The 15,339-nt window shown below is 36.8% G+C and overlaps 3 protein-coding genes across 5 annotated transcripts in view; all 3 read right to left on the bottom strand.

Annotated features, from left to right (window-relative positions):
* Nucleotides 1–148: 148 nt before the first annotated feature.
* On the bottom strand, nt 149–2,994 carry LOC100181374 (creatine transporter-like). The gene is made up of 6 exons (XM_002120432.3): nt 2,903–2,994; nt 2,358–2,464; nt 1,645–1,775; nt 1,053–1,179; nt 590–689; nt 149–320 (listed from the first exon to the last, which is right to left on the bottom strand). The coding sequence occupies exons 1-6, from the start codon at nt 2,926–2,928 to the stop codon at nt 164–166; spliced, it is 648 nt and encodes a 215-aa protein (XP_002120468.2). The 5' UTR covers nt 2,929–2,994; the 3' UTR covers nt 149–163.
* Nucleotides 2,995–4,858: 1,864 nt separating this feature from the next.
* The window catches only part of LOC100180586 (protein regulator of cytokinesis 1), a 21,528-nt gene continuing 11,047 nt past the window's right edge, over nt 4,859–15,339 (bottom strand). Inside the window, exons 1-12 of one of the 3 annotated variants that reach the window (XM_026839988.1) lie at nt 11,269–11,530; nt 10,755–10,976; nt 9,743–9,957; nt 9,076–9,379; nt 8,575–8,754; nt 8,168–8,345; nt 7,815–7,913; nt 7,106–7,447; nt 6,569–6,718; nt 6,185–6,252; nt 5,537–5,768; nt 4,859–5,021 (exon numbers count right to left, since the gene is read on the bottom strand). In XM_026839988.1, the coding sequence (XP_026695789.1) occupies nt 5,577–5,768; nt 6,185–6,252; nt 6,569–6,718; nt 7,106–7,447; nt 7,815–7,913; nt 8,168–8,345; nt 8,575–8,754; nt 9,076–9,379; nt 9,743–9,957; nt 10,755–10,976; nt 11,269–11,361 (2,043 nt within the window). In that variant the 5' untranslated portion in view covers nt 11,362–11,530 and the 3' untranslated portion in view covers nt 4,859–5,021; nt 5,537–5,576. Of the gene's footprint in view, nt 5,022–5,237; nt 5,769–6,184; nt 6,253–6,568; nt 6,719–7,105; nt 7,448–7,814; nt 7,914–8,167; nt 8,346–8,574; nt 8,755–9,075; nt 9,380–9,742; nt 9,958–10,754; nt 10,977–11,268; nt 11,531–15,339 lie in introns of those variants that run through there. The other 2 variants (XM_026839987.1, XM_002124570.4) reach the window with 2 other exon arrangements.
* Nucleotides 12,407–14,495, bottom strand: LOC100182937 (tubulin polymerization-promoting protein family member 3-like). Its single transcript, XM_002124352.5, has 5 exons — nt 14,331–14,495; nt 13,751–13,824; nt 13,258–13,396; nt 12,872–12,968; nt 12,407–12,568 (listed from the first exon to the last, which is right to left on the bottom strand). The coding sequence occupies exons 1-5, from the start codon at nt 14,421–14,423 to the stop codon at nt 12,477–12,479; spliced, it is 495 nt and encodes a 164-aa protein (XP_002124388.1). The 5' UTR covers nt 14,424–14,495; the 3' UTR covers nt 12,407–12,476.

Here is a 15,339-nt window from a genome sequence, read left to right as displayed (position 1 = left end):
ACACGGCTTTTTAATATCCAATCTTTATGAATTAAATAAACTTTTGGTAAACCAAATCACTTAATCCGTGCTCAAAGCACACTAAACTGCTACAATGTCGTTATAAACCACCTGGCCGGCGTATTAAAGCCCATGCATATGCGAATAGTTTTCGACATCAAGCCTACGCAATTTCGCTTGACAATACCTTTCCACTCGACTTGACTCCTCTTACAGTTACAGCAAAAATAGTAACAAATGCTGCCAAAGACGCCAAGAGCATTTGCCAATTGAAATTTTTGTTGTACGGGTTGCCGTTGGGAAGTCTCAAGACGTAATTCCTGATGTATATTGAGTTACATGTACACCAATGAATGAATGAATGAATTAACTAAGTTGATCGTCGCGTGGCTGGAGAACGACAGTCGTTAAAAACGGGTGTTTTGTTTCATACACCTCGTGTCAGCTGACGAGTTACCACGTATATGTTACCTAACGGTAGCACTGAAGGGTCTTGAACCCGTTACCTCCTCTGGGTACAGGCAGGCGCTCCAACCAACTGTGCTACAGCGCCGGTTTAAACAGGCTTTACACTTCCGCATTTGCTTACCTCCAGAACTGTACTTGTGGCAACGAATCTTGTAGAAACACGATCTCGTTTGTGATATTTACACCCAGTGCTGAGCACGACTCGGTGTTCCATTCGTTATCTAGAAACGGGAATAATTATGACACTTGCATTTGTATCTAGGCAGAGCAATTACATTACATAATCGTTTTTGCCTGTTCGAAAACGATAGAAGATCAGGTTATTTAAACAACGTAGAGAAGGAAATCAACAGCAAAGCAAAAGTTGTTAAAATACGCGATAGATAAAAAGAGTAGGAAAGTGCGGCAGTTAAAAAGCGTGAATGTTAAACATAAATTAGACAGTCTTGAATGAAGAAATGTAACTTGCTTTATCCTCGCGTGGCCAGAAAACGACCATCGTTATAACACAGGTGTTCTGTTTCATACACCCCGTGCCCGCTTACCAGCAGTTACCACGTATATAACTTTGTGGGTGGTCTTACCGCCTGTTGTCCATGGAAGTGGGCCAGTTGTGAACGACAGCGCAAGATATAGAACCCCCCACCCAATTGCCCACATGAAAGGTATCATACAAAATACGGTGATGAACAAAGCGCCGTAACCGATTCCCTGCAAAGGGTGTTTGGGAAGGGTTATTTTGTGGTATCATGTGTCATTGAACAACTACTGGCAAATGCTTTAACCTAAAGGTAATGAGTTTTTCAAATTGTCGGCCATATATAGTAGGGTGGGGAAAGACGGGACACCTTTAGCACATAATATCCAAATATTCTAATTGTGTTTTAAAAAAATAATAACGGTCCATGGGGATCGTGCGGAAACCGTTTTAAAATTCTTTGAATTTTCTTTGTTTATTACCAAACAAGACGAGAAAGTTGAATGAAAAGGTGTCCCATCTCCCCCCACCCTACTATATAAAAAAATCAAAAAAATATTCGCTTACACAAAGTTACGAACATGGTAACTCGTAAGCGGGCACGAGATGTATGAAACAGAACACCCGTGTTATAACAACGGTCATGGCCCTCCACGTGTGGATAAATATGTTATATACGTGGTAATTAAGTTACTTACCTTCATGATTGGCAGTCTATCCCACGCAGCCACCCTACCATACTGGGTAAGTTGACCAAGTCCAACCTCAAACATGTACAATGGTAAAGTAATGAAGCATGCGGATATCACGTACGGTATCAAAAATGCTCCTGCAAATTAGATCGTAAAAGGTTGTCAGTGTGTTTGACCGTTTTAGTATGGGTATACTATACTGTTGAACTAATATTATATCGTACTGTGTGGTAAAATGGGCATTGTTAGCACCAAATCGCATATTTTTTTAACTTTTTTTAAGAATTATCAAGTTCTTTTAGAGTCGCCAAGGCTACAGTTATATAATTCTGTACTCTTTGTTTACTATCAAATGAAACGATAAAATAGAATAAAACGTGGAACATATGACTACACAACATGTCCCATCCTACCCCGCAATATGTCCCAGCTTACCCCACAATAGATCCCATCTTACCCCACAACGTGTCCCATCTTACCCCACAATATGTCTCATCTCACCGCACAATATGTCTCATCTCACCCCACAATATGCCCCATCTTACCCCACAATATGTCCTATCTTACCCCGTGATATGTCCAATTTTACCCCACAATATGCCCCATCTTACCCCACAATATGTCCCATCTTACCCCGTGACATGTCCAAATCTTACCCCACATTTTGTCCCATCTCACCCCGCAATATGTCCCATCTCACCCCACCCTACTACACTTACCGCCTCCGTTCTTGAAACAAAGATACGAAAACCTCCATAAGTTACCAGCGCCTATGACGTAGCCGAGCAGACTCAGAATAAACTCCGTAGGTTTCGCCCATCCAGTGCTGCGAAAAAATCCATTTTATCGTTTTTTTCGTTTTATCGTCCAATTTTGGTAGTAATTTTTTTGTTACTTCTGCTACCAGGCATAATGTGAATTATGTTCTGGCAGCTCATCTAACATGAAACGTATTCGTTTGCATCTGAGCACCGTAACATAACGATACACCAAGTTTTTTGTTTTGTTTTATAAGAGACTTTAAATGTCCCATCTTATCCCACCCAACTATATGGTCATTAAAAACAAAATACTTTTACGTCATCCAATATTTCGATGTTACAGTCAAAAATGATTTAAATAAAACGTTTCACACACGTATAAAAAAATCATTTTTTTTTCTTCCAACTAGATGGGCAGCTAAAATTCAATAAAAATACGATCTATTAAATCTTTAAGCACATTAACACACACTCGCTATAAAAATATAATAATTATAGCTTACTGTTGTTTTTCGCTTCGCTTTTTCATTATATAGATACTTTCTTAAAACGTAAACTAAACTACTTTCTTTAACAAAGTCGTATCCAAAAAACTGCAAAATTTCCAAGTTACGTTATGTGTTTAAATTTACAAAACGAGTGAATATAAATGTAACGTAAAATTCACTTAACTTCCAAAATCACAAATAAAAATCGGAAGGCAAATGTTTAATATATTTTTGTTTTGACGTTACTAGCTAAAACTAAAGGCATGTTAGGGGATGCGAATTCATTGTTCTACAGTCGCGCCCATCGCAACATAAAGACATTATAATATCCTTTTTGCATGGTCACTTTTATGCGCGTAAGAACTCGCATATTTACTCGCAAAAACAAAGTTAACACGCATAACGTCATAAGCGTGTCATCTGCTGTAGAAGGTTGGTTGTTACTCGCATTATGCGAGTAAAGAAAAATATAGTGAAAGTACAGTTTCACTTTTGAGAGCCTAATCTTTTTCGTGTATTATTTTTACAGTTTTTAGTTGGTAATAGCACCATAAAGTGAATATTAAACACAAAATAGTCAAACTTTTACAGTCCTCGCTGCTATAGTGTTACAGACTTATTATAAAATCTGACTTTGTGGATTTATTACGTCGTAATAAATGGCAGTATATTTCATTACAAAAAATCCTATTTTACAATTCTTGCGTCAATACACCAAGGAGTTATAATTCAGCTGGGAATATAATTCAAAAATTTCATGCTATAGTAAAATTTCGTGGTACATATTTTCTGGTCAGTGACAGTACAAACAGTCCCTGGATGGATACAACCTAAGAGACCTTAGCGTAGCATTAATAGTAGTACACGTACCACAGTTAGGGGACTTTAGATAATTGAATAACAAACCAAGCAAACCAATTCAGCGTTTTTTTATGAAAACTCAACAGGATCAGGTGAGGTTCAACCATGACTTAATACTGCTTGGATATCGTAGTCTGAGGAAGATGGGACATCTTTTCAATTTATTTTCTCGCCCCCCTTAGACAATAAACAAAGAACATTCAAAGAATTATAAAACTATATCCTTACGGCTCCCATAGACCGTTGTTAATTGTTTAAAACACGATCAAGATATTTTGATATTATGCGCTAAAGGTGTCCCATCTTACCCCACCCTATTATACTGTAAACCGCTTTCCACTGCAATGTACGTAATCAGGCATTTGTTACGTTTAATAACGGTGGTTTGGTCCGGGACGTTGATTTGACGGCCAATCGCGGAGCCTGACTGCTGTGGTCTGTTATAAGCTACACTGATTACAACTCAATTATAAAAATGTAATTTAATAAAATCTGCATAACAACGAATGACATTAAAATATACACTAAACTGTTACAACAACTCGATAAGACAACCATTCGATACGGCTCTTCTAAACGATAAAACAGTTTGTTCACAATCAAATAACTTTTTCCCAACCAAACAATGAAACAACCTTCAGCCAACACGGTACAGCGAGAACCCTTGAATACACGCAAAACTGGAAAGAGGAAAAACGCGCAATTCGTGACACACGACGTTCTGGAATCAATTAGAGTCTAGACCAACGGCAATAACGGCAGCAGAGGAGCACGCGGAAACGTTAAAACAAGTGCAGGAAGCAAGTCGTGCGTGAATAACAACGATAGGGAAGGTAAAATAACTCGTCAAATAGTGAGAAGAAACACATTTGAAACTAAACTAACAGACAATATACAAATTTTACGTAAACAATAAAAACATTGCGCGTGTCAATAAACTAAGTGTTAAACCCGCGACACTACATTACTTGACTTGTGAAACCATAGTATACTGAAGTTACTTCAGAAAACTATGGTGAAACCGTACATTTAGTTGGTAAAGTGATTTGAAAATAATTAACACCACTTTGAAAATCATTTTTTTCAAAAGGTTTACGCAAACGTACGAACCTGGCGAGCCAAAGGTAGGCGGCGACATGGATGATTTTAATTGCACGTGAGGCCCCGTGTCCGGTGAGTTAGGCTGTTTCATTGAGCGAATAAATGTACTTGTGGTACCGTTGTTTTTTATTACAACTTGGGGGCCAGTAATCGTGCTTTTCGGCCGACTTCACTGTATATATAAATGAACAATTATGACACTCTTGTCTGGTGAAAATTAATATTACCGCTAAGCTCAAATGTAAGTATTTCGTTTAATGTCTTCTACTGTGTATATCTTAAGATTTGTTGTCCCGTTGTTTTTGTCACACATTAAATATATTTTCGTCCTAAACCGTACTAAATATCGACACAAATTCCGAACTTAACCAATCCACGAACAACGATATAGAATTTGTAAATACTTTTAATAGGAATAAATTTGCAACTTATATACGATAACATAAATATATACAATAAATAATGGAACGTCAAATACAGTAGAGTGGGGGTAGGAAGAAGGAATACCTTTACCACATAATATTTAAAAATTCTAATCGTGTTTTAGACTATCAACAACGGTCTATGCTGGGAGTAGTGGTCTATGGGAGTCGTGAGGAAGCGATTTTTATGATTCTTTGAATGTTCTTTATGTACTACTAAATAGGAAGGAAACACAGAATGGAAATGTGTCCCATCTTTACCCACCCTATTATAGCTTATTACATTCCTTGCCCCCAATCAAAGCTTATCGGAAGTTGTTATACACGCCAATCGCACTGCTACGGGATTTCGGTTGTCGCTCAAGCACGCCATCAAATCCAGCTTCGAACATCAGGTGATTGTTAATCGCAGGGCCAATCGTTTCACTGAGCGGCTGTTCTATCTCTATGGTTTCGCTGAACATACTTTGTCCAAAGCTGGTAGTTGAGAATTTATCCTAAAATACAAGTACCATTAAAATAATATACCTAATAAATATAACTTTATTTGTCTCTTCGATCATGGCAGAGAAGATTTATTTTAAACGATAAGACATAGGATATAGCAACAAAAAAAACGATGTCACTACACCTAACAGACAAACAAGAAACATTACGAGGGTCCTCTTTTTACAAAGGTAATTTTATAATCTAATCTATATATCACATATAGTAGAGTGGGGAAGATGGGACACCTTTAGCACATAAAGTCCAAATATCCTGATCGTGTTTTAAACAATTAAGAACAGTCTATGGGAGTCGTGAGAATACGGTTTTATAATTCTCTAAATAGTCTTTGATTACTACAAAATGGGACGAGATAAATGAATGAAAAAGTGTCCATCTTCCCCCACACTGCTATATCACCTGGTACCTTTTGTTGAAAACTTTGTCCAACACCAGCAGATGTGCTTGGGACATTCAATCGAAGCATCGACGAGACTGCGTGCAATGAAACTGGAGTTTTAACATATTTGGCCAATATTTGTTAAAAGCATTTTAACGTTGCTAAACCTGGTGCTACGAAATACGTAACTGGCACAAGTTGTAATAGAATAAAAGACTGACGATGTCATTTAAGCAAAATATATACTTCTTTTATTATACAATTTATTGGACTGGATTCTATTTGTCTGTTACGTATTTCATAGCACCGGATCCCGACTTTCTTTACCCAAGAATCGCGTTGGCATTTTAGCACAAGACCAGGGTAAGATTCACAGAATGTATTACAGAAACGTTACTGAAGTTTGCTCACCGTTTGTGCAACTTTTGCTTTCGTCTTCGTTCAAGCTAAACATGTTGCCAACAGACTTGCTTCGTCGTCTTTGTCCCTTCGCATGTCTTGCTTTCTTGAGCCGAGATGTTCTTGCTGAAATTATTGCGTCATCTGTGGCTTTGTTGCTGCCTGAAAATACAAACATTGAAATCAAAAGCAAGCTCAATTCTATTCGTTTCTATATGGATGAGGGCGCATATGAGTGAAGCAGCGTGGCACGCCATGGGACTTGAGATTAAGGCTAGGATTCCATGGAATGCCGTAACCGATGAGACAGATAAAGTTATCAGTATAGTAGAGTGGGGGGGGGGGATGGGACACCCTTTCTCTCCATTTTCTTGTTTCTATTGGTAGTAAACAAAGAACATTTAAAGAAATATAAAACCATATCCTTACGACTCCCATAGACCGTTGTTAGCTGTTTAAAACACGATCTGGATATGTTTGGATATTATGTGCTAAAAGTGTCCCATCTCCCCCCACAGTACTATAGAATAACAACCAGTACAATATTACCTGATACGTTCATCTCGGGGATCCGAGTAAGCTTAGCGACAACCGACTTAACTGGGGACTTCCGTATATCGCCCCAGGTTGTTATATAACCAGACGAGGTTGCCGTATCATCTGAACTGATGTCGTCTTGTCTTTTCTTTTTAGACAACGGGGCACCAAACGCTTTCTTGGGGTCAGCTTTTCGAGGATTGCAGCTTCCATACCTCGCTTCTTCTTCTGTTTGTTTCTTCCGCTTTAATTTGCTTTGTTTAGTGAAGCTCCCATGCACGTCGTCAAGCTGCTGCCATTTCATTTCAAAGTAAGCGGCCAACTCCACACCATTGACCATGAAACGATTTTCACCTATAAACAAAAGTGATGTTAAGTCAATGATTTTCTTATTTCTGTATGACTGATGATAATTTGGACAGAACATTAGTGACCACTTGGTTGGAGCAATGACTCAAGTCTGACGATGTCATTTAGGGAAAATCTCTTTTATTATACAACCGTTGGACTAGCTCGTTACGTTTTCCCAGCACCAGATTCTTACAGAGATTTAGAAGATAGATAACATTCGGTCACTTGCTGTAACCATTGCACGACGGCGACTAACTATGAAGATAATATAAATAAAATGATAACCCTATATCGTTGTTACAACGACTGTCGTTGCCCCGCTATACGGATAACAAAGTTACATTCATTCATTCATTCATTCATCTTATACCTCTATATTTTTCAATCACTTCCATTAACTGATGCTCTTTCTTTCCTAGTTGACTTTTAAGAGATTTTCGTTCTCGTTCATCTCGAAGAAGAGCGCCACCTGCATTATTTCTATGTTAGCTGCTCATCTGGATTTAAAACATAGTGTTTTCCGACGTTGTTTCTGCCATACAAAACTTATCTCTCGTCAGATAGCAAGTCTAACGTAGCAAAAGAAACGTCGAAAATACACTACGTTTTCATACCAAACAAGCTGCTAAAAGACCATTTACGTTACGTTATGGCTGATAGCAGAAGTAACAGACTTACATACCTATGTTATTACAACCACAGTCAGTTTTCGGTTATGAATACCTCTGTTTTTGAGTCGGTCAGGGTCCAGGTTTTTTGCTGCCAACGCTATTAATTTATCGAAGCCAAGATCCCACTCTTTTAACGGTTTAATCACTTTCATTCTCTCTTCGTTCATCAAGTCGTTTAACTTTTGTGTTTCATCGTTTATTTGGCTTATGTAAGCCGATATCTCTGCATTCTATGGGAAAATAAACGCAACACGATTTGAAAGTAATACTGTTAGCACCTAAACTTCATATATTTATATTGTTTTTAACTTGTGGTAATACGGTTATATAATTTGTAATTTTCTTTGTTTACTACATAGGAGGCAAAAAGAGAATGAAAACTTATCCCATCTTACCCCACCCCGCTACTTTAATCTTAAACCATCGAAGTGAAAAACATTACAAAGTAAATATAGATACCGTTGAATCGTCGTTGGGTGTATAATTCCACTTCTCGTTTGCATCCAGCATATAAGTTTCAATTTGCAATCGATGTAAAATCTGTTTAGCCGTTTTTAACTCGACAAAAAGTTGCTTCCTTTTTCTGCATTTCAAAGTCTCGCAATATTCTTCTAGATTTGCCATCAGCGTCGTGTTGATCTGTGGGTAAATATTGGAATATATATATATAGTAGGATGGGGGGGGGGGACACCTTTAGCACGTAATATCCAAATATCCTGATCGTGTTTTAAACAATTAACAACTGTCTATTTATTGGAGTCTTGAGAATATAGTTTTATAATCCTTTGAATGTTCTTTGTTTACTACTAAAAGGGACGAGGAAATAGACTTAAAACTTGTCCGTCCGATCTTCCCCCACCCTACTGGTTTTTTTATGGATAATCCTTTATCAGATTATAGTGCTATTAATTTCGTTGTGTTTCTTTAAAGAAGTAGTTTCTTATCATAAGATGACTTACCTTGCTGGAAAAAGAAAAATATTTTTTTCTAAATTCGTCGATTTCATTTTGAGACACCGATGTTTCCTCCCATAAGCGTTCAATCTCTTTCTTATATTCTTCGGCTTGCTCTTTCAAGCAAACTTGTTTCAAATCTTTTTCAAGAATATACAATTGTTCCAGGTAATTCTCACTCATTGCTTGTGGCGGTCCATCATCACCGCTACTTTGCGAAATTTCTCGAAATATTGGCTTAATTGCACTTTGCTGACATTTTCCAAGCAGGGCGGTCAACGACGATCGTATTTTCGTATACACCGCAAATCTAATTATACGTTATGTATAAAATAAACACAACTTTAAAGATCTAAAGTTTATATATGCTCCAATCCTTGGATCCCTATGGGTTGTCTAAATTGTCAGCCATACTTACAAAAATGAAAAAATCTAAAAGAATTTGTTTTGTTTTTTTTATTAACATACGTGGTAACTTGTAAGCGGGCACGAGGTATATAAAACAGAACACCCGTGTTATAACGACTGTTGTAATACGACGTATTATGTCCGCACAAGGAAAGATGTTAATTGTTTAAATCACGATAAAGAAATATTGGATATTATGTACTAAAGGTGTCCCATTTTACCCCACAGTTCTGTACATCAATAATTGTTCGGAGAAACCTCCTACCTTCTATCATATTCGTCTGTGAGCTCCACGTTTCGTTTTAAAGCGGCATCGATGTTGTTTTGCGACAGATCAGGATTCGGATCGTTGGCGAAAACACAATCTTCGCCAAGCATCACGCATAGATTGCCTTCTTCTTTTTGTATCTCTACGAAAATCTTCATTCTCTTTTCTCTTATTTCATTAAGCTCGTGAAATCGTTTCCGTGCCTTCTCTTCCTAAAAACATATAGTAGGGTGGAAGAAGGTGGAACATATTTTCATTTAAATTCAAACAAAGAACATTCAAAGAATTGTGAAGCCGTATTCTCACGACCCCCATAGACCGTTGTTAATTGTTCTATACAAAACTACAACCTTATACGCCCCTTCGAAGTTGTAACCGACAAGCAGTCACATCAAGCCAGAGTCTTAAAAACAACAAGCCAAACAACATTTATTAGGTACACGCACAAGTGAAAGTATCTGTAACGCGAACATACAATGGCCCTGCAGCAGCACTTATACACCCCATGAACAGAGGTTAAACTTTTCCAGATAAACAGGTGCTTTGAAATGTCATTTTCTATACTTACTAACGTCACACAGTTGGCACGGCTTATTCAATTAGAATAGAAAATGGTTAAATTAAAACTAAAATGACTAACAACCAAAGTATAAGAACCTTATCGCCACAGCTGACAATGAATGTACTGAAAAGACAAACGCAAGGCCAAACGAAGCACAAGAAAACCAAGGAATGTAAATTGCAATTAACGCGTAGAGTGTAAAACGCGCGCCGACATCCAACTCAAAACACAGAACATAATATTCCATATTTCCTAATCACGTGTTTAAAAAAGTGTTAGCCTAACGCTCTTTTAGAGTCGCGGAGCTTTGGTATATAATTTTGTAAATATTCTTAGTTTACTACTAAAAGAGTCATGAAAAGAGAATAAAAGACATCCTTTCTTAACCACCCTACAATAGATACAAACAACAAGTTGATTTGAAATCTTTCACCCTACTATACATACCTTAGCGACCAACCCACCACGCTGGGTTCCATCTCCACCGTTAGCAAGGATTTCCAAAACGTCTTCCCTCAATCCAAGCTGACGTTGTATCAATTCTACTTCTTCTGTGTAGCGAGCCAAGTTATGCTGAAGTTCTTTTTCGTTGTTTAATTCTTCCTCCAATAATCGCTCAATCGTGTTTTCGAGTTCACTTTTGATGCGAGTGTTCCATTTCTCTTCTATCTAGAATTGCATAAATGTCTATAGTACAGCCGGGTAAGTGACACCCTTACCGCATAATATCCAAATACTCTAATCTTGTTTCAAACAACTAACAACGGTCTATGGGAGTCGTGAGGATACGGATTTAAAATTACCCAATGGTACGCATATCAAAAACTACCGAATGGGACGAGAAAATAGAATACAGGGTGTCCCGTCTTCCCCCATCTTAAACTAATAAAACTGATAAAGGAAACTTTTCCAGCAACATGTCTTTAGAAAAGAAAAAACTATTCCAAAGTAGTTGCTTTACCTGTTGCTTGTTCAGACCAAGTCGAAGCCAGATCTTAACCAAAGCTCTTTTCTTCTCGAGAAAGAAGCTTTCGTTGATGAAATAATCAGACATTGTTTAACTTGAATTTCTGTCAATTGCTATGTTACAACTGCGGCTGATGAAAATATATTCTTCGGTACAGGTACTTAGTTATCTAAATGCGTTTAATTAAACATACCACAAAGTACTCTGCCTTCTTCGTTTTGTCCTCTAACTTTTTAAAAAGTTCTAAAATTATCAAGACAACCACCGCCTATACTAGAGATATCTTTAGCAGGTCGTGATGCAACTAAACCTTTAGAGGCAAGCGAACCATTTTAAGAGATCAAATAATCAGTACAAGAAATAGCGTTTACTGTTTCTGAGTGTTGCAGAAACCACTGTGTTCTAATCTATAGATAAAATCCCACAGCAAGGCACGGCTCGAGTTTTGAGATTCAGGCCAGAATTGACTTATTGCCGCAGACACAACTGTAATATACGGCTCAAGTCTGCTGCGGGTGGCTGATAAATTAAACTAAATCCTGGCAGTGCTTTCTTCAAGCGCAATGCAGAAACGTGTTTTACACAAAGCGCATATTCAATCAATCCTAACCGACACTTGCGTACGTATATTGCATTGAAAAGTCACTGACTACTATAAGTAATAAACTCTTTATTATACTCGTTTTAGTTATTTTCTCAAACAGCAGTCATTGAATCGTTTAATAATCTCAAAAAATATCAGCATCTCATTTTATTTATTTTATATACCATATGAGAACATTGTATAGGCGTGTCTTTCACGTGTTCTGATTTCTGCTTTGATATTTTCTAAGCAATAAATGACAAGCACACACATGAGTTTATTAATAATACTGCCATCATAAAATTTAGTGAATAAGCTATAAGTGTAGATATCTAATTGATTTTTAACGCGCATTTTTGAACGACTACTTGTTACTACATATATAGAGAGATGAAGCACAATATAGTACTGTGGGGTAAGATGGGATACTGTTAGCACCGAATTTCTATATATTTCGTGTTTTTAACAATTGACAACGTCTTTTTACAGCCGTGAAGGTACGGGTATATAATTCTATAAACAATCTATGTTTTTTTTTTGTTTTTTGGGGGGGACAATAAAAGAGAATGAAAACGCGTCCCATCTTACCCCACCGTACTACTATATAATCAACACAAAATTATTTTGAGACTTTCTGATCATAAGTTCCATCTCCTTTATAATTTCCAACATAACCTGAAGCATCAACCTTATCGACTCTGCCATCCAAACCTAAATATCAAATATTGGTGGCGTGAAACTAAAAATGTGCCCTGAATAATGGTGTAATCATTTCCAAACAATGAGTTATTAGCTAATACTTTTACATTACAGTATTTAACCGCGATTTTGTTGGAATCTCTTTGCAATATTGTATTTAAACAATGATTTTTCGTTGTTAGTTAGGCTATATTTTTACACTGTCGTATATACGCAAGATTTTACTTGTTATTTAACTTATATTTTTACAATAACGTAATTAACCATTTTTTTGTTGTTATTCAATCAAAATACATGAAACCAAATATGTTATACCTTTTCCTTTGCCATCTGCCCCGAACCTCTCCTTATGACTTCCAGTGTATTGTGACGTGTCTGTCATCTTTTCAACGCCGCCGCTCTTCGAAGTTTTCTGTTATGAAAAATGACAAAAATGAAAAAAAACATCACTCAAATGATAAGTTTGGTAAAATAGTAAGTCTTCATTCGATTTTCTCGTCCCATTTGGTGGAAAACTATAAAAAACATAGTAGGGTGGGGAAAGATGGGACACTTTTTCATTCTATTTTATTGTCCTATTTGGTAGTAAACGAACAACGGTTAGAAAATACGGGATATTATTTTCTAACGGTATCCCATCTTACCCCACAGTACTGTATCATTAAATCTCCAAATATTAAATTCGATGAAGCCATACTTACCGTTACACCAACCATAACAGGGCCACCCCCGTTAATCACTTTGTTGAAAACATCCTCTTTGTTAATCTTTTTCTCAGCGGCGACTTTTTCAAGCCCGACCTTGAACTGTTTGAAATCAATTGTCTTTTCACTGTTTGGTCTAAAAAGAATACATGGTGAAAATACATGGAATAAATTCCGAGAATCTGACCTTGATCTGGTGCTCACAGAGCAGGACGATTCTTGTGTAAAGAAATACAGTAAGAATCTGGTGTTACGAAATACCTAACAGACAAAAATAAAGTCCAACAAATTGTATAATAAAATATATATTTCGCCTAAATGGAATCGTCAGTCTTTTGTTTAAACAAAATCGAATATACTGTTGTTCGATTCTAATCTACATGGGTGAGGTCCTTGTCGATCTGGGATTTAAACCAGATTTGGCCATTTATTCCAATACACCATAAGTGCTGCTATATTAAATAAATTTGTAGAATTTTGATCTTCTTACTTAAGTGTTGAAAATATAATGTCCACTGAATTCGTGCTTTCCTTTGGACCAAGAACTTTGCAATCTTTCAGACACTGGGAATGAGGTATATTAGTAGTACCGCTATTAGTGACATTTGTACCAATATATATGACAAAAAATATAGCAGTGTGGGGGTAAACGGGACAGCTTTTCATTCTATTTTCTCGTCTCATTCGGTCGTAAACAAAAAACATTCAAAGGATTATAAAACCGTATCCTCACAACTCCCATAGATCGTTGTTAATTGTTTAAAACACGATCAGAATATTTAGATATTATGTGCTAAAGATGTCCCATCTCACCCCACTCTACCATACGACAAATAATATAATACTTATAATTTTTAGTCATCTTTTGGAAAACGATAGCGAAAATCATGTTATAGAACGCAGAGAAGGAAATCAACAACAAAACAACAGTTGTTAAAACACGCTATGGATAAAAAGAGTGGGAAAAAGCGTCATTTAAAAAGCGTGGTTGTGGCACCTGTTAAACTGGCTGTTAAAGGGTGTGGTTGCAAAAACTGTGGCTGATGAACCCCAACTTTTACAAGATTTACCTTTGCGAAGTTTTTTCCAGTCATTTTCGTTGCTTTTGAATTTCCCATTACCATAAACTTCTTGTATGCGGCTTCCAATTCTTTGTCTCCCATTTTTAAGTTATATGTTTCTATATTCTCGATAACACCTTATATTGCCTGGAATATCCTATATGTTTAAATGGCAATATTGTAGTAAGGTGGGGAAAGATGGGACATCTTTCGTCCTATTTGGTAGTAAAAAATGAACATTCATCTGCTAAAGGTGTCTCGTCTTCCCACACCCTACTATATGTTTGGTTCGCTATATCGTAAATAGTTATTTTGATTTTTTTTGCAAAAGTAGTAATTGTGAAGACAAGCAACAAATTCTATTCTGTATTCTTCACTGTATTAATCTACCTTACTACGCTACAGCTCTTCTGCAGCAGTAAAAGCCTTATCAATATTTCATGCATGCTTATCTATACGAGGCCTTGAGTGCAGGCCGTACAGAACACCCTTGCTTTTATAACTTTGAATTACGTCAGTGATGTAACACCAGAAGTCGGTCAATCCGTGTCAACCAATCAAAACAACTTTCTTCAAACATCAATCTACGTTTCTACCTTGGTAAGTAAACACTTGGTAAACAAAGGAAGGACTTCCTAACAACACGAAACCTAATACATCAATCTATTATCCCAGTTATTTATATCTCAAACAATAGAAAGACAAATTCTCGATTCATAGAATACTTTCTTAATAGAATAAAACACTTCTGTATTTTAACCAATCTTTAATAATTAAATTATCAACTGAAATCGATGCTGTACCGAACGCTTGCTTAGACTCTACAATGTCTGCTTTATAACTGAGCAAACAATCGAACACAAACACACGAATCGAGATTATCCACACAAAGCGTTTTATTCGCTTTCTTCTTAAACCATTGTCAACTATACCACTTGTAAGATATGTGACGTCAGGACCATTCTTCGGACCAAACGTTGTTAAAAACTGGAACCTTTTGTGAGACACACATAGGGCA

This window comes from Ciona intestinalis, unplaced genomic scaffold (assembly GCF_000224145.3).
Source record: "Ciona intestinalis unplaced genomic scaffold, KH HT001091.1, whole genome shotgun sequence".
Lineage (NCBI taxonomy): Eukaryota > Metazoa > Chordata > Ascidiacea > Phlebobranchia > Cionidae > Ciona > Ciona intestinalis.
This window is presented reverse-complemented; position numbering and strand designations above follow the sequence as displayed.